This window comes from Crocodylus siamensis, chromosome 1 (assembly GCF_052110815.1).
Source record: "Crocodylus siamensis isolate JL-2025a chromosome 1, ASM5211081v1, whole genome shotgun sequence".
NCBI classification, from domain to species: domain Eukaryota; kingdom Metazoa; phylum Chordata; order Crocodylia; family Crocodylidae; genus Crocodylus; species Crocodylus siamensis.
In genome coordinates this window covers 402,310,024-402,334,490 of record NC_143395.1, presented here as the reverse complement: position 1 = coordinate 402,334,490, position 24,467 = coordinate 402,310,024, and the positions used below count along the sequence as shown (strand labels likewise).

Here is a 24,467-nt window from a genome sequence, read left to right as displayed (position 1 = left end):
GAAGTGTAGAGTAACTATTGCCAGCAGTCATAAAGTGCAGAAAGAACTCAGCAAAATGTATTTATCATCAGCTCAGTATTGGTGGAACTAAATTTCATAAACAGTGGTTAATTCTCCAGCACCTTCCCTGCTCTCCTGTTTAAAGAACTTAAAACAATTCTTCCTATCATCTTCATAAATCAGCTTCTTTCTTGCCATTGTTGTTCATCTTTTTTGCCTTATCCTTTCCTGTGTAGATTTAGTTATTTATTTATTTATTTCCACGGCTTGTTGTTTATTATGGGCTTTTCTCATCCACAGAGCACAATTTCTCTTCTGGATTCTAGGTATTTTTATCACAGTTCGCTACATATTTTACCCCTGTTTCTACAAAAAGTCATTATGTAGCAGAGCTTGCTGACATGAGTTCCTTAGAATACATGCTTCCTTTGTCCTGGACTGATACACTATTCACTTTTTTTTTTGGATGAACAGTATATCTGATCAACAAAGACAAGGACCTGAGATCACTATTAAAAGACTGAGTTTTTGCATTGCTGAAATTCATATTAATTCAAACTCTTCGCTCTATGTGTTTCATTGAAGTGCAGATTACCTTTATCAGATGGGGCTGCCCTGACCAAAAATGGGGTTGTAATATTCAGAAGTTTTCAAATAGTGGAATTTAGTGTACAGACACAGTTTGTGTCCCACTGGCCAAACATCCACATTTTACAGTCCTTTGTAAATGTGCTGGTTGGGCCCAGTATTCTCCCCCATACTAAGCAGAGCTCACAAGAGCAGTGTGCAAGTATAGTGACTCTCTCTATTCACAAGCTGCATCTTTAGTGTGGGGATTGTTCCAGTTCAGTGGCTCTCAACCTTTTTTAGACTCAAAGCATCCTTGGACAGACTCAAGACACTCACTGAAAAATTCCAGCTCTTAGTTTTCACTTTTTCGACTATAGAAAAATAATAGGGTGATTCTTGGCTTGCAGAGAACTCGGAAAGATCACAACAGGGCATAAGGTTTTTATCACCATGGATTTCTATTTGAAATCTCTGGCTTTATCATCTGACTCGTGTTTGCACACCTAACACTGCTGACATTGCGTGGCACCCTTGAAAGGATCTCAATTAATACCAAGCGGAGTGGGACTATGTTGCACTTCCAGCTGATACTCCAGCATGCCTTGATGATAGGAAATGCTGACAGCTTGAATAGACATCGCCTGTGTGTGATTTATGCCAGAGGAAACCCTTGTCTGTTGGGTGTATATACAGCCAGGCTGCAAGGGCCAGAGTCTAGCCCTTGGACCCCACCTGAGGAATCTGGGTCATTGCTGAGAATCTTAGGGGACAAATTAATATAGGGGAGGGCAAAATATAGCCTGTAAGCTGGATCTGGCCCACCAGGCCATTGTACCTGGCCTGTGGGGCCCCTAAAAAAATTAGAAAATTAATTATTGTCTTCCTGTGACTGCCTGTCAAAGATAATAAGGGTTCCAGTGGCAGCAGGACCCAGAAGGAGCCAGCATCAGGACCCAGCATTAGCAGCAGCAAGGCCCACCTGTCTCCATCCTACCCCAGCCCCCACCCCTACCCTAGCCTACTGGAAGCTTCTGCCTAGCACAGGCTTTTGGCCTGGCAATTGTGGGGCTGTTCCCTGCCTCCCTCCATCTGAGAGAGTTTCTGATAAGAACAGGAAGAGGGGGCGGGGGAAGGATTGCCAGTGCAGCAGGAGCCATCCCACCCTGGCCAGAACCATGCAGTTCTTGGCTGCATAGCCAGGACCACAGGATGCAGCAAGAGACAGCCCAGCCTAACCCAGCCCCCATGGTTCATGGCTGGCTCCTGCTGTGATCCCAGCCATGCAGCCAGGAACCGTGTGGTGCCAGCTGGGCTAGGCTGACTTATGTTGCGTCCTGTGGTCCCAGTCATGCAGCTAGGAACCACGCATTGCCACAGTGACAGGTGGGCAGAGGGAGGAGTCATAGCAGAGGGTGGGGAAGGAAGGGAAGTGGTAGGGCAAGGGCAGCAGCAGGCGATGGGGGGAACTGACAGTGAGCAAGCGGGCAGGAACAGAGTGCCCAAGGGCATGGGCCCATGGCAGCAGGAGTCAGCTGGAAACCATGGGGGCTGGGCTGGCTCCTGCTGCAACGTGTGGTCCCGGCCATCCAGCTGGGGACCATGCACTACCAGAGTGGCAAGCAGCAGGGGGAGAGCAGTGGCTGTGGATGGGAAGGTAGGGAAGTGGCACAGTGCTGGCAGGTGGAGTGGGGAGTAAGTGGCAGCGAATGGGCAGGGGGGAGCATGGGGCCTATGCCAGTGCCCTAGAGCTAAGGCCAGCAGGGGAGAACCAGGGCAGGGCAATACAAGCACGGAGCCTGGGCTGGCAGGAGCTCTATGGAGATGGCCAGCCCCATTCATTTCCCTCCTGGCAGCCCAGTTACCTGCAGTCCTGGGGCTTGCTGGGGCTGTGTCACCAGGGGTCTCTGCCTGCCGTGGGATGTGAGTGCCCTGAGGCAGACAACAGACATGAATTATATTTCACAAATCTTTGAAGATTTTTGGGCAGATTTATATGTGTTTGCATAGTGTACTTGCTGCTGCTGCTGGTGGCAGAGGCTGTGCATGGTGAGGGAAGGGGATATTTGTGGAGGAGATATTGTTGGTAGGGGGTCCCAAATGGCACAGCCCAGCATACACATGTACCCACACCCCACCTTGCACCCCCCCCACACACACTCGCACCCCCCTCACACATCTCAGGCACTCTCCCCTTCTGTCAAGCACAACCCCCATGCCACCCTCCCCCGACACAAACTCCATACCCACACCTACACGCACACCCTCCACACCTATCCATCCCTCCACAAACCCCACACACACATCCACACTCACATCCACACCTACATCCTCCCCCACACCCACATACACATATACCCACACACATACACCCACAGCCCCCCAGAAACCCTGTACCCACCCACCCATACCCCCATAACTCTCAATATCCCCCCATTATACAAAAGTCAGACTTCAGTTTAAGCTATTGTGCAAACACCTGTTCGTACACTATGCAAACACATATAAATCTGCCCCAAAATCTTCAAAGATTTGTGAAATATAATTCATGTCTGTTGTTTTATTTTTAGAATATAATTTATTTTTTTTCTGGTTCCAAGATGGCAACTCGCCTTGCCAAAAGGGCTAGGGACAGAAATTCAAAAAGCCTGAGTCTGAATTGATTCAGCCTTTGCAGGTTAGTATAACCTGGCTAGGCTGAACCAGTTTCCAACTGAACAGACAGTCCCTCTGGACTGAGGAAACTCGGGCACATGCCAGCAGTGGCTCAGGCTGGAACCCTGGGAGTGCTTGAGCAGCCCTCCCTTCCCATACACAGAGCTAAACTGAGTGGGGTGTGGCCAGGCCCAAGCAGGACTCTGATTAGGGAGGGGTATGAACCCCCACCCTGCCTGCAGTCCCAGGCTTTTACCCCACTGGCTGCTCAAGGGGCAGGAGTGTTGCCAGCCTGCAGCCCTGGACTAGCACTCTGAGGCAAGAGGGAGTGTGCAGTGCATGCATCTGTTGATGATACAGAGTTTTTTTCTTTCCTTCATTGCTTCTGTATACAGTACTGTCTGCAGCAAACTGATAGGCAAGCAAGGTGGGGGGAGGTGGGAGCTGATAACAGTGTTTATCACCCTTATCCAAAACATTTACCAGATATCTCTTGTTTCAGCAGGACCCAGCATGTGGTCTGCTAGCTAATACACAGATACTTTCTCCCAAGGCAGAGGGGAGGGGTAATTCCTGTTTAGCAGGGAGTGGTGAGAAGGAGCGGAGAGGCAAAATGCTCTTAAACAGCTTTTCCAAGGAAAGACATTAAGGTACATGTTGAATAGCTCCAAAAGCCTGTCTGCCTTGGTTGTCTCCCACAGCACAGACTGTAGCCAGCATGTGATCTGCTAGCGAATGCTGAGTGTCTGTGAGGGACTGGGGAATGCCTGCTTAGCACAGAGTAAGAAGGGCAGTTGGGGGAGCAGAAGCCAGGCAGATGCTTGCAGAGACTGCTGAGCTCCAGCGAGGTAACAGAATGGAGGGGCCAGCCCTGCTGTGGAGCAGAGAGCCCCGCCCAGCCAGAGAGCATGCTGGGATGCTGTGGGGGGGTCTCTGGTTTATATTAAACCAGCAAGGGGTTTGGGACAGGCATTGCATAAACTGGTTTGAGCCAAATCAGTGAAGTCTGATACTACATTCAACCAGGTTTATCTCAGACTGGTTTCAGCCATTTTCAAACTGGTTTATATGCACCAAACTTCTGTTCTGTTACAGGTTTAAACCAGTTTCTGATCACTTAAACTGGTTTATGTGTAATGTCTGTCCCTAGCCCAGGAGTACTTCCAGTGGTAAAAGGGAGGGGCTTCTGGTGGCAAAGGTCAGGGCATAGGGGGCAGGACTTTTGATTCCATGATGGTGACCAGGGGGTGGGGCACCTGTCAAGGGGTGGGGCTACCCTTGCGGCCCATGACAGCTCGCCAAAACTTAACTGGCCCTCCAGCCAAAATAATTGCCCGCTCCTGAGTTAACAGCTACATTGATAAAGAAGATAGAAGCATGTTTTCCCCTGTGCTCAGGCCTGTGTTAGACCTCAGCATGACGTGAATGTTGTACAGAAAGAAGTTGAGATATGCTGACAAAACAGAATAGGAAAGTTTACTCTGAGGCAGTCCATGCCATCCTGGAAAGTGGAGACCAGACGTTCATTAAGTCATTGAATCCATCTTTTTGCCATGTTTAGGGTGATATCACATGTTCAACGTAACACTTTTGAAGTGCAACTAAAATGCATGCACTTCACACGTGAAGCGCCATTGTGGGATTGCAAAATTATTAAAAGAGCACTTTTGACCTGATTTCTGTATTCCAGTTTTAGAATTGAACACATGGCATAATTTTATGCTCTGTATTTGAAGTCTTACTTAATAGCTGCCCTTCGTATGTGTGTAAGACCAGAGGGAGGTGACACAATAAAACTCTCTCTTCTCCTGATGTTTTTATATCTCCTTGAGGACAGTGCCCAAAGACACTGGTGAACAGAACAATTTCTTCAAGGTAGCCACAGTACTAGCGGTTGCAGGACTGAGACTACAGGCATAATCCCTTTCCACAAAGGCCAAAACACTAGGTTTGGGGGAATCAGGCAGAACCCATTTAAAGGCTGGTAGATGTCCCAGAGAAAGCACACACCTTGTGCCAAAAATTCTGTCTAAAGCAGGATTTTCCCCTCCTGCTCCTCCTGGAGAAAACCCAGCCTCCATGGACCAGCCTTCATTGGAAATGAATAGTGCATGCCTTGGGGCACAGACATAGCCCTTAATTTATCTTTCAGCTCTTCTGGTAAACTTCACACTTATGTAAGACTTCAGGCTGCTATAGAAATGCTGTGTCCACCATGCTGCAATCAAAAATACTCCATTAGTGCTGATCCATGAGCTTCTCTTTCTCTCCCAAGTGATAAATTGATGTGTTTAAACTGTTTAACTAGCAACATATGCATCTACAACTCAAATCCAAGTTCCTTATGTCACCATATTGCCTTGCAGCTACTTCACTAATTTCTTTCTATTAGTAGCATGACTTGCCTTTCTCTTGGCTGTCCCTCTTAATATATGTTATCCTTGAGATCAGCTATATTGGTGTGTCCTACACGAGTTTCATTCTGGGTTAGGAGAGCAAAGCTTTCTTTATATACACATCGAGAAAGTGGTGGAGAAGTATAGCTAACTGTTTTTATTTCGATATCATTATTGGTACACATGATGGACGGTTACAGTATATCTGATGCAGCGTCTACTCAAGGCCTGTACTGAAGTCAGTGAGTGGTTCGATTGTAGATACTCCTATCTGGGTTGATATAAGAGTCTTTTGCACGTGACTGAAAGCATTCACAGTGTAAAAGACATGGCTGCCTTTCTTGAAGTCGGTGTGATTGATGGTGTTGTGTTCAATGTGAAAAGACAGGATTTTTTAATTGCCTTTGGTGAACTGAAAGGTAGGGGAGAGTAAAAGGCTTTGAAGCGGCAGGGTTTGAATGTGGGTCTTATTCTAAAGTGGCAGAAGACCGGCAGCTCCATTTGTTTAGAGTCTGGCAATGCATCTCAGTCAATCAGTCATGGTCCACCTGTGCCTAGAGGGCCTACTGGATTAGTGTGGGAAAGGCATACAGCGTTTGGCTGCCAACAGCATGCAAGAGACTGATGTGACTAGTATTCATATCTGGCTCCTAAGCCCAAATGACCACATATTTGAATGGCTTGACTGGTGTCAATGTTGAGCAGCACCTCAACTCTCACCTCTGGAGCTCTAATAGGATACCCAAGCTGGGCAAACCCTCAGCAGCTTATGCTCATATTGTCAACCGGGCTCTGGTGCTGCACTGGCATCACTATACAACTAATGTCCAGTAGAGAAAAATGTATCCCATACAATGCATCTTCAGAAATCAACAACATGAAATGTGTCACCTGATGAAACACCCCTGATATGCAGTGGTAGAGATGGTTGGGAAACCTGATGCTGTTTTTAGTAGGTGGAGTGAGTGGTACTCTTTCCTGGTGGATAAGGGAGAATGTGATGGATTTCTACAGAGATCAGAGAGACAAATTTCTGCCATTATGTCCATGTGTATATTTGTTTCTGTTAAGTTTTCTATGATTCATTTTATACATCTAAATACATTTTCACAGTAACCTCTGAGATGCTGTATAATGAAGATGTGATTTTTTATTATCGTAATTGCTCTCAAATAACCTGAGATACTGTACTTCTTCTACAGGAGTTATCTACACGGCTGATGTTCTTGACCGAGAGACAACCAAATCCTATTGGCTAACAGTGTATGCAACTGACCGGGGTGTTGTCCCCCTCTACACTACCATTGAGGTCTATGTTGAAGTTGAGGATGTGAATGACAATGCTCCTCTGACCTCAGAACCCATTTATTACCCAGCTGTCATGGAAAACTCCCCTAAGGATGTATCTGTCATTCAAATCCAGGCTCAGGATCCTGACTCCAGCACCAATGAAAAACTGATCTATAGGATTACAAGTGGAAACCCTCAAAACTTCTTCGTAATCAATCCCAAAACAGGTAAGATGCCGCTGCTTTGTGTTTCTTAATTAATATGTTTTTGTGATTATCAGCTGTTTCTATTGGTGGCTATTTTGCAGGGGACACTGAAGCTGTGGTTTAGGTTTTAATTTTTGGAAAGTTACCCCTTTTTTCCTCCAGCAGTCAAGACTCAAATTCATATTCATTGAATTACCCTGAAAAGCATACCTAATCATTATGTAAGGCTCTTAATAAGGGGGTATTATTCCCTTTTGAGCCCATAAACACTGAATTTGCAGATGATACTATGCAGGCAATGTTTTCCTTGTGCTGTTTTAATGTCTTATTGATCATGGAATAGCTTAATGGTTTGCCCACTAGCTGCACCTAAAGGAATGAGATGTGTAGTATTAACCATGTATACTGCTACCTGTGGTAAGGGCTATTGAAGTCCATGGGACAAATCTATTGTGCTTCTGTGGAGCACCACGGAAGTCAGTTGCCCTACACTTGTCAAAAGCATGTTATTAAGCTTAATATAGCAGTAACTGGCTGTGTTTCTACAGTTGGTGTTATACAGCAAGCCGATCTAGATGATCTAATGGTCCTTCTGGCCTTAAAAAAACCCTATGAATCCATATTGTTTTACACTAGCTAGGGATCTGACTCTGTGTGCCCTGTTAAAGATTTGCTGCCGTCTGCTTCACTATTTTGATAAAGTGGAACTGAAGTCACCTATTAGATAACCCAGGTGCCAGCTCAGCAGTGTGCCTTAAGCCTTTGCATATTAGCTTCTACATGTGTGCTTGAAAGCTTTGCCGAATTGAGATACTGCGGCTGGGGACAGACATTACACATCAGAAACTAGTTTAAATCTGTAACAGGAAAAACATTCAGTGCACATAAGCCAGTTTGAAAATGGCTGAAACTGGTTTGCAATAAACCTGGTTGAATGTAGTATCAGACTTAACTGATTTGGCTCAAACTAGTTTATGCAATGTCTGTCCCAGACCCCTTGCTGGTTTAAGATAAACCAGAGACCCCCAGCATCCTGGCGTCCTCTCTGGGCAGGGCTCTGCTCTGCTGCAGAGCTGGGCTGGCGCCTCCCCTCTGCTCTCTACCCAAAGTAGGGACAGGAGATAGGGAAACACAGGACAGGATGGCCCTGTTAAGGCAAAGTGGGCAGGAAGGGGATTAATTCTTTCCTACTTCCTCTTCTTCCCTATTGCAGCTGAGGTCTGCCTATCAGCTGGGGAGCACAGGGGAGGGGGCTGTGGCAGTGGCCTCTGGGGCTGGCAGACCCCAGCTGCAGGACAGAAGGGACCAGAAGGGACAGAGGGAGGAATTAATCCTTCTCCTTGCCCCCTTCACCTTAATGGTGCCATGCCTGGACAGTTGCCTGCGGGGCAGGGAGGGGGGCTCTCTTCTGTGCTGCAGGGGGACGCTTTCCCCTCCTCCTCCTCCCCCCAGGGTCGGGAAGGGGGACTGTGTTGGGTGCTGGGGGGGACTGCTCCTCCTCCCTCCACCTTCCCCAGGACTTGGGGTGTGTGTGGGGGGGGGGGGAGGGGGGGGGCTCTATGCAATGCTTCCCAGCCCTGGCAGGCGTCTCTTTCCCTGCTCGAAAAACCCTGCGCCTGCAGCTGCTGCTGTGGCTGAGGCTTTTACAGCCACTCCCCATACCCTGGGTAGGCAGTGCTGCACAGAGCCCCCTCCTGCCCCACGGGGAGGGGGATGAATAGCAGGAGGAAATAATCCCCCTCTAGGGCTGGGGTTCTGCAGCAGAACGGCCTCCACCCAGCTTGGTTCACCAAACTTCTTGTCCCCCACTCTCCCCAACTTCATGTTGCCTTTACAGCATGTTCTGTAACTAATGGGTGGGTTGAGTACTTCATAACACTAGCTTGATATTTTTTAAAGAAATTTGTGGGATTCCAGTACCCTTCCACTTGTTCAGCTGGAAAATATCTGTCTAAATACCTCTACATTGCTTTTGGGAACAAGGGGACTCTCCTTCCTTCCTCCAAAGATTTCTGTTTATCAGAGCTTTCGTATAGTAAATAGCAGTCAGTGAATAGTTTTCAGCATTTGGTTGGGCAGTCCTGCTCCTGTATTTGGTAAAAGTTTGGCTAGAATTGTCTCTCATGTACAAAATGGCCAGCCGTGACAAAACTTTAAGCTGAATCTGCTGCAGATAGACAACCTGAGGGCTTTAGTCGGCCAGTCATTGTGTATGAAGGAGAACGGTTGACCTGCTGCCCCTGCCTGTAAATCCCCTCTGGGCACTGGTATGCAGCTAAGCTGCACTGTGTAATGTGTGTGCTTACCTGTATTGGCTCCTCTCAGCATTGCTGCTCTTAGCAAGATGCTGAGATGTGTGGGGCAGGGACCACAATTTGTACAGCACCTCCTGCAATGGGCTGCTGCTTCTTGTGCTCTGAAGCATTACAACAGTAATAATGAATAATATCTACAAGAGGACTCCATCATTCTGGAACAAGGGGCCAAGATGAATTATCTTTGGAAAGGTATCTTAATTCTTTTCAATAGGGAGCTAACTCCAAAGCTTGATTACCTGAGTTTTACCCTATAAAACTAAGGGATGGCTGGAGTGTAAAAGGTTCTGCATTATTAACACTTATATTTCAGTAGTCCCAGGTGGGTCACCATTGTTTGGGGCAAAACTACTCTATGATTTCTCAAGTCCTACATATGTAATGTATAAATTGCTTCCTGTTGTCCAATTTTCTGAAGATCCATATAGAAAACACTGAAAGCTGGATATGTGCATGCATGAGCTTGCTCTCTCTCTCCCTCTCTCTCTCTTTCTCTCACTCCAAAAGTCAGCTGTGAGTGAACTGACACAGCATGTCCACAATAGTTCACAAGGACTGAAAAGAGAAAGTTCTCATTATAATTTTGAATTGTATAGCTTCAAATTAGTCTAATAAATGATCACTGTGGTTTCAGCTGTGCTGTTCTCAGGGAGAGGACTGCTATGGGATGCTAGGTCCTGAGAACAAACATATAATGTGTTAGCACTAGAAAGAAGCCTTGATGTAGCTGCCCAAGCCACTTTCAAACATCTCTAGTCACCATATTCTTTCCTTCCCTTTATAAGACATCATTTCAAATTACAAAGGTTTGCAATAATTAAGAATTTTTTCCAGCATATAAGCAAGAGGTTTATTTTAGGCATTGTGTGGGACTAGCATGCCAACTTCATGTGCACTGTGATATTCAGCAAAGCTGTAATTTATGTAGCACTTTGCATGGCAGCCTTAAATGTTGTGGCGTGCTGTATAATAAAGGAAGATTAAAAGGTTTAGTGCAAACCCAAATACATAGGGTTTACAGTGCAGGTGGGTTGTGTGTGCGTGTTTCTGCCTCAGTATGAGAATATTCATTTGTGTCATGGGACTTCTTTTTATTTTAATTGTCAGTCCTGAAACTTAAATAATGTCAACAGCCTGTCATCTTTCATCTCTGAATAGTAAGACTTTGTAAGTGAAAATTAATGCAATAGCCCATGCTGACATGAACAAGAGTCCATTGAGTATTCCTGTGCACAGGTCATAAATTCAACAGATTCCCCCTTTGCTTTGTTTGTGTGGTATTTTCAAATAATCTCTTCCAGTTGGTTCATTTTAATGAGCTCTTTCTACACATTCAGTGCAAATCAGAAATGACTAGGTGTTTGTCCTTCTCTTTCTCCTAAGCTTGCTTTTATCCTCTTTAAGGCTGATGTTAGTCATAAATTTCTATAATGCTGATGGGATAGGTTTACAATATCCATCCATGTGTTCATGTCATTTTCATCATCACAGTGTGGTACCATCTGGATGGGGACTTGGGAGACAAGGATTGAATTCCCTACTATGCTGCAGGTTTTTCTGTGCCTTCATTTTTCATCTGTAAAATGAAAATAATCCCATGCCCTTTCTCCAATACTTAGCTTGCTTTCTTAGTTGACAAAGGAAGCTCATTAAGGCAAAAAGCATCCCCTTTCTAAATTGTTGTACCGGATGCTTTAGACTCTACTGAATTAAAAATAAATATTCCCATTTGATTTGAAGTAAATTGATTTAATTTTAATTACAATCCCCTAGTAAGGAAGCCTGTCCCAAACCAAGAGACCTAGTCTGCCAACTCCTGCTGGTTGTGGTGACGCAGGAAGCCATCCTTCCCTTTCTCCTCTTGTTTGGGTTGGGCCATGATCCCACCACTTGTCCTGCAGCCTAAGTTTCTGCTGTGATGGATGAGGCTGAAAAGGGAATTCTGGCCAAGAAAGGTTGCTTCTTTGAGGCCCATGCTCCAGGAAATGTTGTAGTCTGGGTATCAGAGGAAGCTGCACTGATCCTTGTTTGTCTTCTGTGAGGAGGATAAGAAGAAACTGTCACACGAATCCTGCTCCTTACCCCTGAACTCTCCAGTGCAATAGAGGTTGTGTCACTTCCCATATAGATTCCTTCTTTCCTGTTCTGCATTTTGTCATAATGCAAACCTGAATGGCAGTCAGTGGCCAGGGTTGCACTTTCCTGACATTCATAAGCACGGGTACTGAGCAGATAATGCAGCCCATGAGTATGCATGAAACTGTAAATCATCTGCTCTTTCTTTCAGGAGTCTAGTGAAGGGTGCCTTGTCCTGTAGGCTAGTGAATAGCATTCACTTAATTTAGCAAGTCCAACAGGACAAATCAGACTTCTGCAGATTTATTGTGCCAGAGGTGTTTCAATTCAATACTGACCTTTTTAATACATAGAAGTGCACTCCAAATAAGAAAGGGGAAAGAGTGGCTTCAGGGTGGTTTTAGCCACAGTGAAGGAATGCATATTTGTGCTTATTTTTTTGTTCTTTGTAGACATACTGCATTTGCAATGGAGACTAAAATGTGTCAGCTATTAGTACTGCCCAGCAAGTGGCAGAACAAATACATGTGCATGTTGAAAATGAAATAGGGTAGAATTTTAAAACCCTCTAATGGATGCCTCAGTGCTGTTGGGAGTTTAAACACTTGGTGCTTCACAAAATTGAACCAGATGCCTGTTTGCATCTTTAGAGACCTAACACCATTTGTAAATCTAGTCCTGAGTGATGAATATGCTGAAGTCCCAAGTGCACATGTAAACACCGCAGCCAGGAACAGTAAACTCAGGTGTAGTTGCACCAGAGTTTATTGTGTTGGATTCGTAGCATGTGTAGCTGTGCCCAGTAAATCCAAGCCTTAGGCACTGAGGCTCTTGAGCACTTCTGAAAAAAATGGACTTACATGCCTAAGTCAGCTAAGCACCCCTATCTACTAGGGTGCACTGCCATGAAAACATGCTGTGCCTATTCACACTCACCGCATCACAGAAAATGTTATGTGACCACTCTTGGAGTGGAGGTGTACCCAGCACTGTTCTCACAAGCGTGTAGCTATATGATGTTTCCTCACCATGTGCAAAGTGGAAATGAGTGGGTAGGGTGCACTGTGAGGGGCCTTCTTAGCATTGTTGGACATGATGTGGACATGACCTCCTTCCCTGTAGCCAGTCTTCTCACTCTTCTGGGGTTTTGTTCACATTCTTCCACCCCCCGTGTGAAGGAGAAAGCTCAGTCCCACTTTGACATTGAACATGGGTACTGATTTTACTATTGCAAGTGAAGGAACTGGTGGAACTGATGAGTGTGAGAGAACGAGAGAGAGAGTGCACGAGTGAGCATAAAATCACAGGAGGGAATAGAAGAGATTAAAACAGAGAAGCATCTTAGTGTTTAGTTGGTTGGCAAACTGGCTGTATTCTACCTTTAGAAGAGCTGTAAGAAAACTCTTGGAAATACAGCAATGCTGAAGAGCTACCACAGAGCCTAGTACAATTGTTTAGGGGGGAGAAGATGAAGATGGTGGAATAAGGTAAATAAAACAGATGATGGAGTTATAAAAAATGATTGATTAGGGCCATAAATTCTTATATTTATTCCATGTATATGGGTGTTAATTTCACAGCACAGCATAGCAGTAATTTATTGTGTTGATTTATTACTTTTTTGTGCTCTGAAGGAAACAATGAATTTTAATTTAAACCATTACATTTTTTTTCAGTGTTCCAGATACACTGGACAGACACAGTATTCCATTCAGTTCAATGCAGATTAAATTAAGAGATATATTAAACAGCATGGCAACAGGCCAAATTTAGTTCTTACAACTCTATTGATGTTAATGGAGTTAGTCCAGATTTATAGGAGTGTGACTGTGAGATATTTTTTTTGCCTTAACTTCTTACCAGTACAATTTTCTGTTCTAACAATGCCAGAGCATCCAGACTCCCAAGCTAATTTTTGCTTCCACTGTAACATTGACTTCATTAACAGAATTGAAAATGCTATCTATAGGTCAGCATGGTTTTCTTTAGATGCTTGTCAGCTCCCACAGCCAGATTTTGAGAAGCTGGATAATTATATGACTAAATAAATATTAATACACATGTAATATAGTATAAGGTAAATAAAGGTTGTGATCTAACTGCTACAGATATTAAGAAGATATCCCTTCCTCCACCCCTCTCCATCCCTAATAATAATGCGAAAAAGAACATACAGCTGGTAAAATTTATTATGAACAACTGGAACAGCATGCTATAGACCCTGATCTTTTTCTCACACTGGGGAGCAAAAGGCAGAGGACCCTGCTAGAGATCAAATACCAGCTTTCCCATACTGGATCAAAACAATGCCCTAACTGTGTCCATTCCTATTTCCATCACCACCCTTTCTTTAATGGTGTAGTTTTCTTTATTATATCAAACTAAATATCCCCTGTGGTTCTGATGGATATACTGTTCTTCACTTATTTTCCTGAAAGCCTGTGGGGTATACCCTATGCAGGGTTTAATAGCCATCTCATTTCAGCCCATTTCTGCGGTGAGTGAGTCGTTCTACTCGACATAATCACTAGAGGATCCCAAGAGTGCTCTGTGTTCTTGTTTTATTTCCTTGCCCTTTGAAGGCCCAGTACTGTGGATGCTTTTCCAGTGTGGGAAGATTGGATGATGGAGCTCCCAAAGCTTGTCAGCACTGCTCCTTTTTCAGGCAGCAGGAGTCATTTGAGTGGTGCAAAAGTGATTTGGGATGCATACTGTGATGACCGTACAGCCCCAATTCTCTGATGTGCTGAGTGATTTCTATGAGTTGCTGAGTGTCCTCAACTTCCCGTTGAAGCTTGTTGTTGAAGATGCCCAGCCCCAGCCAGAGTACCTCTTGTCATCAAACTCAATCTGCTTGAATGCTGGGATCCCAAACTAGAGGTTATGCCTTCAGGGAGGGTTATGAAAGCCCCGTAGAAATTCTGCTGAAAAAGCTGGACATGCACCAAATGGGCCTGGGAGGATTGTTTGTATTGACATGTAGTTTGTGGTTGAGGCCTCCAATTTAAAAAAAAGCAATGTTTTGAATGGTATGCATCAAGGTCAGGAAGGTAACAGAATCTATCATCACAGAAGTGTTTGTTTGTAAAATAACAGTACTTGGAGTCCCGCTAGGCAGTGTACAAAGTCCTGAGCACTCTCCTTGAGGAACTTGCAGTCAGAAACCATAGGGAAAGGGAAGGTGTTGAGTCTGCCTGTCTGTCCCTGCAGGATTATTCCCCTGCCATACTTTTTAGATTAATTCTAGAGCTCAAATCCAAGTACTGACATGACCCTTGTTTGGGCTTTGAGCAAGCCACCTGACCTCTGCCTTTCCCGGTTTTTAGAATTGGGAATATTAACCAACTTCATATGATTGTGGCAAGATGGATTTAATTCAAAGAAAATGCCTTGAAGATTAAATAGGGCTGTATAAATGCCAGCAATTGATTTGCAATGCATATACATGGAGAGAGAGAGAGTTTTAGGTGCCAAGATGAAGAGGAAGATCAAACCCCTTCAGGCTAGCCTTGTGACTTGGATTCTGGAGTGGGTGTTAGGGGACTTGGACTCAAATCTCAGCCTGGTTGCCAAGCTACTATGTGACCTTGACTGCAAGACTCTTCTTCCCTTCCTGCCCTTTCTTTCTTTCTGTCTTCTGTTGACTGAAATGTCTACAGGGAATGAACTGTAGACCGTCTCTTGGAGTATAACACCAAGTACAGCAGTGGTGCTACAGTCACAGCAGATACTACTGCAATGCTATTATTGATACAATAATAAATAAACCATTCCCATCGCTTTGGAACAGAATGGTTTTCTTCTGGCAGTGAGTTTTGAGTTGCTAAATGTTTCAAATATAGTTAAGCTTGCTGGAAACCCCTGATATCAGGTACCTCTTTAAATTTGACCACAGTCCTGATGTTACAGTTTGTAACTGCCAGGTCCATTTTTCTGTAATGAACAGCTTTTAACTTTCTTACAGACCTTTCTTACTCTTTAAAGTGATGCCGTCTTTGTTCCTCTTGAGTAGTAGTACACGCCTTAAGCATCTCTATTGATTTATGGGATTGTTGTGCCATCAGTTTGAGGCAGAGCTTTTTCCACTTACTTCACTGGGAAACTCTTGCACTGGCACAACATAACTCAATGGGCTGTTACTAACAGAGAAAGTTCCTGGTTAACTAGACTGGGGTTGGCAGAATCAGACCTGCGGGGGCTGATACCAGGTTCATAGACTCAAAAGAAGTCAGTGGGGTATGGATGCACACTTTGGCAAAGGATGGTAGAGATCTTAATATTGAGGCCCCCTACTGCATCGTTCCCTGCAAGGAAATAAACTTCTTCTGTTGTCCTCCCAGTACAGAACCTGGATTTTAGGGAAGTTTGATATATGACATTTTTTCATGAAGTCTTATCTTAATGGATGACAAATTTCTATACCCTGTTCAAGAAAGTTAGCGAACTAGAGCTTCAGTCCTTTTCAACTCCATCTTGGTTATCAGCTTTGTTCTTTTATCTTGAATTTCATTATCATTTCTTTATTCGTAACCTTGAGATACCTCTGTTAGTCAAAACTGGTCAGACAACCAGCCATACTTTCATATAGTACACACTCATTCATTCCCTTCTACTCATAAGCAAAGTTAATAATTAGGGTTGTTACATTCACTCCTAAATAACAGACAAGTATTGATAGCATAACTGTCAGACATAGGCATCACTGACATCTTCAGTTTGTTTTTCAAAAGCTATAGACTGATGATTTATTTTGCACTTCCTGTCTTAAAATATTATAAATAAGAGGAGGAAAGGAAAACAAAAACAGTAATGTAACTTTCTGGGGTGCAAGATTGGATTTCAGAGTACAGATGAGAGAGAGATCTAGATAGCTATATAACTGAGAGTTATAGGTATATAGATAATGTGGGTGCTGTGTAAGCAGAGTCTCATGTCGAGACCTTTTTAGAATCAAGGTCTGTCTTGTTAGACTCAGGCAACCTTTGGGAAATTCCAGAATTTAATTTTCATACATTTTTTGACTGCAGAAAAATATCGGAAATTATAGTAATTCTTCTGTTACAAAGAACTCAAAGATCACATCAGGTCAGAATGTTTTAATTCTTACGAATTCCTATTTAAAATCTCTGGGTTTGTTGTGTAACCCACACAACATGTACAAGCCATTCTGTATTTCAAAGTGTGCTGTTGTATATAGTTTTAGTTAAATAGGATTGTATTTTTTTCTGCTGTGCCCTATTTACCCATGTTTTCTATATTAGAGTATCTTGTTTTCTTTCTTCTTTTTGGGTAAGCTGGAAAGAGCGAGGAGATACAGCACAGCCTGTGGCTTTTGTTAGGCCTGTTGTCTTGGGATACCCCTGCTGTTTACTGTAAATAAAAGAGCATAGGGTCAATCAAGTAAGCAGGGAGAAATCAGACCCCTAGCCTGATTGGTTAAACTGAGCAGTGTCCTTTTTAAAGTAATTGGTTGAAAAAAAAGCTTGGGGTAGGGCAAGCCCTGATTGGAAAAGCTTGTGTGATATTATGCCTTTCAGCTAGAACTCAGGCCTCTTTACTCCTGGGGCTGCTGAGAGCTGGAAAGCACCTGGCAGGGGAAATACCATGACCACGACGGTGGCAGGGGACATACCCTGACCGAGGTAATGCAGTTAAAATAGCACTGTGTAGTGGAGAGCGCACCCTTGCCTGCTTGCAGACAGGACTCCCTATGAGAGTTCACTTCCCACTAGGCAGCTTCCACACTGATTTTGCTGTGCTGACTTTAGCTTCCCACTGGCCAGCTACATGCCAACTTTATGGAAATGGGAGACTCTTTCCCTGCTTGCTCCTGCGGCTATGTGGCTGAGGGCAAGTGAAACTTGTGGGCATCCAAACCCCAAGCCTCTGGGCTTGGGCCTGCATATAGGATGCCCACCAAAGGTTTTGGATATATCTGAAGCCCCAGGCAGGGGTGGAGGATGCTTTCTGGTAGCAGGGACACTTCTGGTTCTTGAATGGCTCACGGATTTGGAATTGATTTGACTTGGGACATGACAAATTTTCTATTAAAAAAGAAAATCTGAATTGGGAGCCAGGGAAACTGCTCCCTGGAAGCCTGGGACATTTTGTTGCAAGTCCAGACCCAGTACAAATAGGCCTTTTTACTGCTTTATAGCTGTTGTGTCTTAACCTAGCTGTGTAACTGAGCCCCACTGCATTATTTGCTGATAGTTTTGGCCAGGATTAAAGGCCTGGGAAATCTGGGCCAGGCTGAGCGCTGGTGAGAAGCTTGGCACATTTTGTTGCCTAGTTCAGGTCCAGCACAGAATGGCCTGGCTTTCTTTTGTTGCTTAGCCCAGGCCCAGTGCAAACAGGCCTGGGCTCCCCCTTTTATTGTTTTCCAGCTGTTGTGTCTCAGCCTAGGTGTATAGCTGAGCCCCACTATGTATTCAGGCCCAGGCCAGAATAAGCCTGACCCCACTTCTTTGAGTTCTCTTGCAATTTTCTGCCCTCGCAGAGCTGGGGGTTGGGACTAGGAAGTTTGGGGATGGAGTATGCTGACTGAAGCCACAAGTCACCCCCTCAAAGCCACTATGGATGTGGAGATCGGCACCCTACATAGGGTGACCACCCATCCATAATTGGGCAGGACAGTCCTGCAATGGGAACCTCATGTCCAAGTCCTGGGCTGCGTGACTCCAGGACAGCAGTTGCCTCAGATTCTCAGCCTCATTTAGGGATCAGGAAATGGTGAGTTTCCCCTTGCGGGCAGGTAGCATTCTAGTTTGCAAGGGGCAGCTTGGGGCTGCCAGAAGCAGGATGCAATGGGCACCATGTGCATGTGCACGCCCAGACATGTGCATGTGGCTGGGAACACATCCAGGTAGCATTGGGAGCAGCTCCCTGCTGGTAAGTCTATGGGAGGGGAAGAGAAGGTATAGGAGGTGGGAGCGGGTGCAGATCAAGGCCCCCACAGTTTGGGAGGGAGAGGGGCAGGGGCTGGGCATGCTGCCCAGCCAGGGCGGTGCATGGGGTGAGGACAGTGAGCAGGATGGCTTGATGGGTGGCTTGACCAAGGAGTGGGGTCATGGGGGGGCATGTGCCACCCTAGATTTGTGCACAGAACAGATGTGGGCCATCTGCTGCAGGCTTGGGACTCCCTGCCCTTCCCCTGGGGGCCCCATGCTGGCTGCACCACCATAGCAATATATCTCCTGCCCACCCAGCAGCAGTGGGGGCAGCAGTGGTATGGAGTTGTGCCCTCTGCTGATGCCAAGTGGCCAGGGGGTGCATAGCCAGCACAGGAATCCAGAGGGAGAGTCAGCAGGGCAGGAAACCCCGAACTTGCAGTGGGCAGCCCACATCTGCCCCCGCTCTGTTCAGCAGTGGGGAAAGGAAGGTGGGAAGGTATAGGGGTGCAGGCCTCCGGAACTGCCCTTCGGGAGAGCCCCAAGTCCGAGACTGGCTGGGCATGGGTGAAGCCTCCCAAAGAGGGTGCATCCTATAGTCTGTGCCTTGTAGTTGGTAGTGTTTTAAATTCCTTTCTTTTCCTTACCTTTGTTTTCTGTAATAAATATGTGCTTTTTGTGTTACACTGAGGGGGGTTTATTTTATGTGGGACACCCCAGCCAGATTCAGTGATCCCGGATTCTGAGTGCTCAAGCCACAGTAAAGCTTCCCTGAAATTGAACAATTGATGATCTCCATCCCAGAGTGATAAGGGAATTAGCAGAGGTCATTACGGGCACTCGTGGTGCTCTGGCAATGTACCAGAGGACTGGAAAAGGGCCATTGTGATTCCCATTTTCAAAAAAGGGAGGAAGGAGACCCAGGAAACTATAGGCCTGTTAGTCTTACCTTGGTCCTGGGTAAGCTTTTTGAGAGAATTATCCTGGCGCGTGTCTGCGAGGGACCAGCCGGGGAGATTATGCTTAGGGGCAATGAACATGGGTTTATTACAGGCAGGTCCTGTCAGACCAACTTGGTGCCCTTCTATGACCAGGTCACAAAATCCTTGGAAGCTGGTGTCACAGTGGACATAGTCTTTCTGGACTTTAGGAAGGCCTTTGGCACTGTCTCTTACCCCATTCTCATTAAAAAACTAGGAGACTGTGGCACAGGTACCTGCACAGTCAGATGGGTCGCTACTGGGCTGGAGGGCCACACCCAGAAAGTGGTGGTGGACGCGTCTTATTTGATCTGGAGGGATGTGGGCAGTGGGGTTCCCCAGGGCTCGGTCCTTGGGCCCGCACTGTTCAACATCTTCATCAGCGACTTGGATGAGGCGGTAAAAAGCACCCTGTTCAAATTTGCAGATAACACTAAGATGCGGGCAGAAGTGGGCACTCTAGAAGGGAGGAATAGGCTGCAATTGGATCTGAACAGATTACAGGGGTGGGCGGATGAGAACAGTGACAAGTGCAGGGTACTGTACCCGGGGAGGAAGAACCAGCAGCATACCTACAGGCTGGGAAACTCCCTTCTTGTTAGTGCAGAAAAGGATCTTGAAGTTACTATTGATGCCAAAATGAATATGGGCTGACAGTGTGGGGATGCAGTCAGGAAGGTCAACCGCACCTTGTCATGCATCCACAGATGCATCTCAAGCAGGTCCAAGGAGGTGATCCTCCTCCTCTATGTGGCACTGGTCAGGCTGCAGCTGGAGCACTGCATTCAGTTCTGGGTGCCGCACTTCAGGAGGGATGTGGACAGCATGGAGAGGGTCCAGAGGAGGCCGCTTGCATGATCAGGGGGCAGCAGGGCAGGTCCTACGAGGAGAGGCTACAGTACCTGAACCTGTTCAGCCTCCACAAGAGAAGGCTGAGGGGGGATCTAGTGGCCTGTTACAAACTAGTCAGGGGGGACCAGCAGGCATTGGGGGAGTCCCTGTTCCACCGAGCACTACCAGGAGTGACCAGGAATAACGGTCACAAAGTGGCAGAGGGTAAATTCAGACTAGACATCAGGAGGCACTACTTCAGTCAGGATGGTTAGGATCTGGAACCAACTTCCAAGAGAAATGGTGCTGGCTCCTAACCTGGGGGTCTTTAAGAGGAGGCTGGATGAACACCTTGCCAGGCTTCTTTGACCCCAGTACTCTTTCCTGCCATGGCAGGGGGTCGGACTAGATCTGCTCAGGTCCCTTCTGACCCTACCAGCTATGAAACTATGAACCCGGCCCTTGTCATTCCTGATAAGTGCCTAGCAGAAGGGTTACACTTGTAAACCTTGTTTGCAGACCTAACTGCTAACATTTCATGGCAACTTGCAACACCCTTGAAAGGATCTCAGTGCACTCCAAGGTGCCATGGCTTCCTGGCTGAAAAACACTAATGCAAGAAAAGGTGTGGTGAGGATCTCAGATCAGGTTTCTCTGAGATGCCTGTGGAGCTCTAATACTATGCTAGGCAGAGCTGAAGGTAGCTCCTTTTTAAATGCTACCTCTTTTCAATCAAATGCCTGATGGTGAGCTTTCACCTTCATGATAATGAATACTAAGTGTTTCTACATTTTCATATCAAAAACTATCCCACACTATATTTCTCAATTTCCCTCTTGCTATAACCTTTTTTTTCTGGTATGCCCACTTAGATTGGGCACTTCACTGTATAGTAACACACATTGTGTGCCTCCAGCTTCACTTTGCAACAGGGGTTCAGTCTCACCTCTCATGTAGATTGGTAGTTCTTTGCTTTGAGAGAGGACTCCTGCTGTTATATATATCAAAGAAGCACCTGATCCCATTGTACTTAGCAATAAACAAATAGGTAACACAGAGACAGTCCCTGCCTCAGGGGGCCATATTTTGTTATACACAACAGGAGAAAACAAGATTGAAATGGGGAAGAAAGGACAAAGTAACAATGAAAACAGGTACACTTGCATACATCGGTAGTTACAGAAGTCTCAGTAGTCACCTATTGATCCTTCATTGTCTTATGTGGCATGGGCACTTTGGGAGGGCTTAATCAATAGCAGCACTTTATCCGCTATATTTTCTGTGCAGTGTAACTGAGGTCGTCTGTTCTAACACAGATGCTAACAGCTGGTTTTCCTTATCTCTCTCTCTCTGATTCCCACTAGCATAGTTCAAATTAAATTTGGCCCAGTATCTCTTTTTTTCTGCCATATTCCCCCTCTCAGTTGGAGGAATCATGGGAAGTGGTCTTACAAACATTTAAACACTGAGTGAAATCTTCAGCTGGTAGGTACCACCACAATTTCACTGAAGTCAAGAGGGGTTACACTGGTTTAGACCAGTTGAGAACTTGGACCTTGATTTCTACAGTAGTTTTAGGTTTCAGTGTGGAAAAATTCAGGCTAAAGCAAAAAAACCCAAAACCAGCAACACAAAAACAAACAACTCCCCCCCGCTTACAACATCTAGGGGTCTGACTACCCCACAAACCTCTAGCCGCTGCATTCCTGTAAAGTTATTTCTAAGCACATTATAGAGTATAAAATACTTCTGGATTTAAATAAGAGAAAATATTTAGTAGACTCTGGTCTTATATAATCAGGCTTTCACACTCACCAGGGCTTTAAGGTTTTCACTATATCTGTCTGTCTTTCTGTCTGCGAACTCATGTGGCTCCCCTTGCAGAATATCCAAACACCTCACAGCATATAATAGGTTAAAAAGTACTATTATCCTCATTTTACAATTGGGAAAACTATGGCGTGGAGAGAGGTTAAGTGATTTCTTGGAGGGCATCTGTATTGGAATGGAAGTGAACCCAAGTTTCTAAAGTCCAAGGACAGCACCTTAAAAACACAAAATATCCTTTTCTCTTTGACACGTTATATACAAGTTTTCTTGCAGCACGTTTTACTGATGGCTCCATCAGCAAGAAAATATTGTCTTATTGCTTTATGTAAATATGGCTGATGTAAATTACCTATCCTCCTTTTGTTGCATTTTAAGAGACAGTGTATGCTTTCTGTCAGACTATTTACATGTACAACATCTATGTCTATACGAAACTATTTGTATGGTAATCACAAATCGCACTGTGATATTTCAGGATTAGAAGAGATTTGGGTTTTTGACATCCTTGTGTGCTCTGAACTTTAACCTAGCAATACAATATTAACTGCAATGCATACTCCCTATTTTTATATGTAGCGATAGTACCCAGAAGATTAATGCTTGATGAGTAAATCTGCTCTGTGAGGGAATAATTTGCCTATAATTAACGTTGCTTCTATTTACCATATGCTTGTATTTTCTGACCTTCACTGGAATTGGAGACACTACACAATATAATATGTGATATTAAAAAACGGGTTGCTTAGTGAAGCACTGGTGCTTATGGTAGCATGATTTCAGTTGAACTATATAGTTTACGCCATTTGAGGATCTGTCCCTCTGAGGTTTAATAAAATGTTATTATGTTGGGATGCTTTTGCACATAGGCTTACAAGTTATTTTATTAATGTGTGAACAAGTTTTTAGTCTTTGAAGAAGTGATGTATAATTATCAGTTTTATTATGCAGGGGTCCTTTGAGAGGAGTTGTAGTGGATAACAGAGAACCTGCTCTTTTCTTTATTCTTTATATTTGAGGCAGTACCTAGGATGGAACATTTTCGTATAAACCAGGAACTGGTGCCAAGGTGGAGATTTCTGCAGCATTGGGGCTTGCTTGTGTTCACTTTGGGATGCTGCCTCTGTTCTAGGACTGGTGTGTATAATGTTAATAAAGCCAGATATATCCTCTATAACCCTCTCTACACCAATGATTTCTTCTCTGTTACAAAACGGAACAGTACAGCCTCACCAACGTTATGCTGCTGGAAATACGGGTGATATTAGCATTTGAAGAAGCATCAGCAGTATTCAGCATCCGAAGTGGAGTTCATAGATTCATAGATTGTTAGGGGCTGGAAGGGACCTTGTAGGTATTTGGGTCCAGTCCCCCTGCACTAGGCAGGAAAAGACAACTGGGGTCAAGTGACCCCAGCGAGGTGACTGTCCAGTCTCCTTTTGAAGATTTCCAGAGTAGGTGACTGTACCACCACTGGAGGGAGTTTATTCCACAGTCTGGACACCCTACTTGTGAAGGAGTTTTTCCTGGAATTGAGCCTGAAGCGACCTTCCAGGAGTTTCTATCTATTGCTCCTGGTCTTCCCCAGGGGTGCCCTAGTGAACAGCTGTTCACCAAGATCTTGATGTCTTCCCCTGATGTAGCGGTAAGCCAGGGGATCCGCAATGACCTCAGGCAGCTCCTTCAGCACTCTCGGGTGAAGTCCATCTGGTCCTGCTGACTTATAAACGTCTAGCTTTTCTAGCTGGTTTTGCACCAGCTCAGCATCCACAGTGGGAAGGGTATCATTCCCACCATGCTGCATGTGATCCTTATCTCGCTTGTCTTTCTCCTTAGTTCAGTGAAATACCGAACCAAAGTTCATTTTTTTTCCTGAGTGTCCATTACCAGCTGGCCCGAGGTACTAAGCAGGGGCCCCATGCTTCTGTTTGTTTTCCTTCTGCTCCCTACATACCTAAAGAAGGACTTCTTATTGTCCTTGACTCCCTTGGCTAACTTAAACTCAGTCACCACCTTGGCTTTCCTAATCATTTCCCTACAAGTGTGGACCACTGTTGTATAGTCCTCCTTGAGGACTGTCCCTAGGTTCTGCTGTGTGTACGCCTCTTTTTTTCTTTTTCAAGAGGACTGCAATGTCCCTGTTGAGCCAGGAAGGCTCGCCAGCCCTTCTGTTACCTTTTCTTTTCATTGTACATTACAATCAAATAGCATTGTTCATGGTAGGAGTGAAATAAGGAAAGAATACTTAAAATCTTACTCTGATATTTATTGAGCTTTGTTGACTTTCATGTAGCTTTTCGTTGTTGCATGCTGCCTCCCCTGATAGATTTTTTTAGGGAGACTAGCATTCTAGGTTCAATATCCGGAAAATGTTCACCCAAAATTGTGATACCTGATGTACATGTACTGAAAATAGAGATCAAAGTAAAACAAA

At 45.0% G+C, this 24,467-nt stretch overlaps 1 protein-coding gene across 5 annotated transcripts in view; it reads left to right on the top strand.

Annotated features, from left to right (window-relative positions):
• The window catches only part of FAT3 (FAT atypical cadherin 3), a 661,489-nt gene that overhangs the window by 289,725 nt on the left and 347,297 nt on the right, over window positions 1-24,467 (top strand). For all 5 annotated transcript variants that reach the window (XM_090030588.1, XM_090030587.1, XM_090030584.1 and 2 more), the window contains exon 3: window positions 6,821-7,135. In XM_090030588.1, coding sequence (XP_089886714.1) covers window positions 6,821-7,135 — 315 coding nt within the window. The remainder of the gene's footprint in view (window positions 1-6,820; window positions 7,136-24,467) is intronic.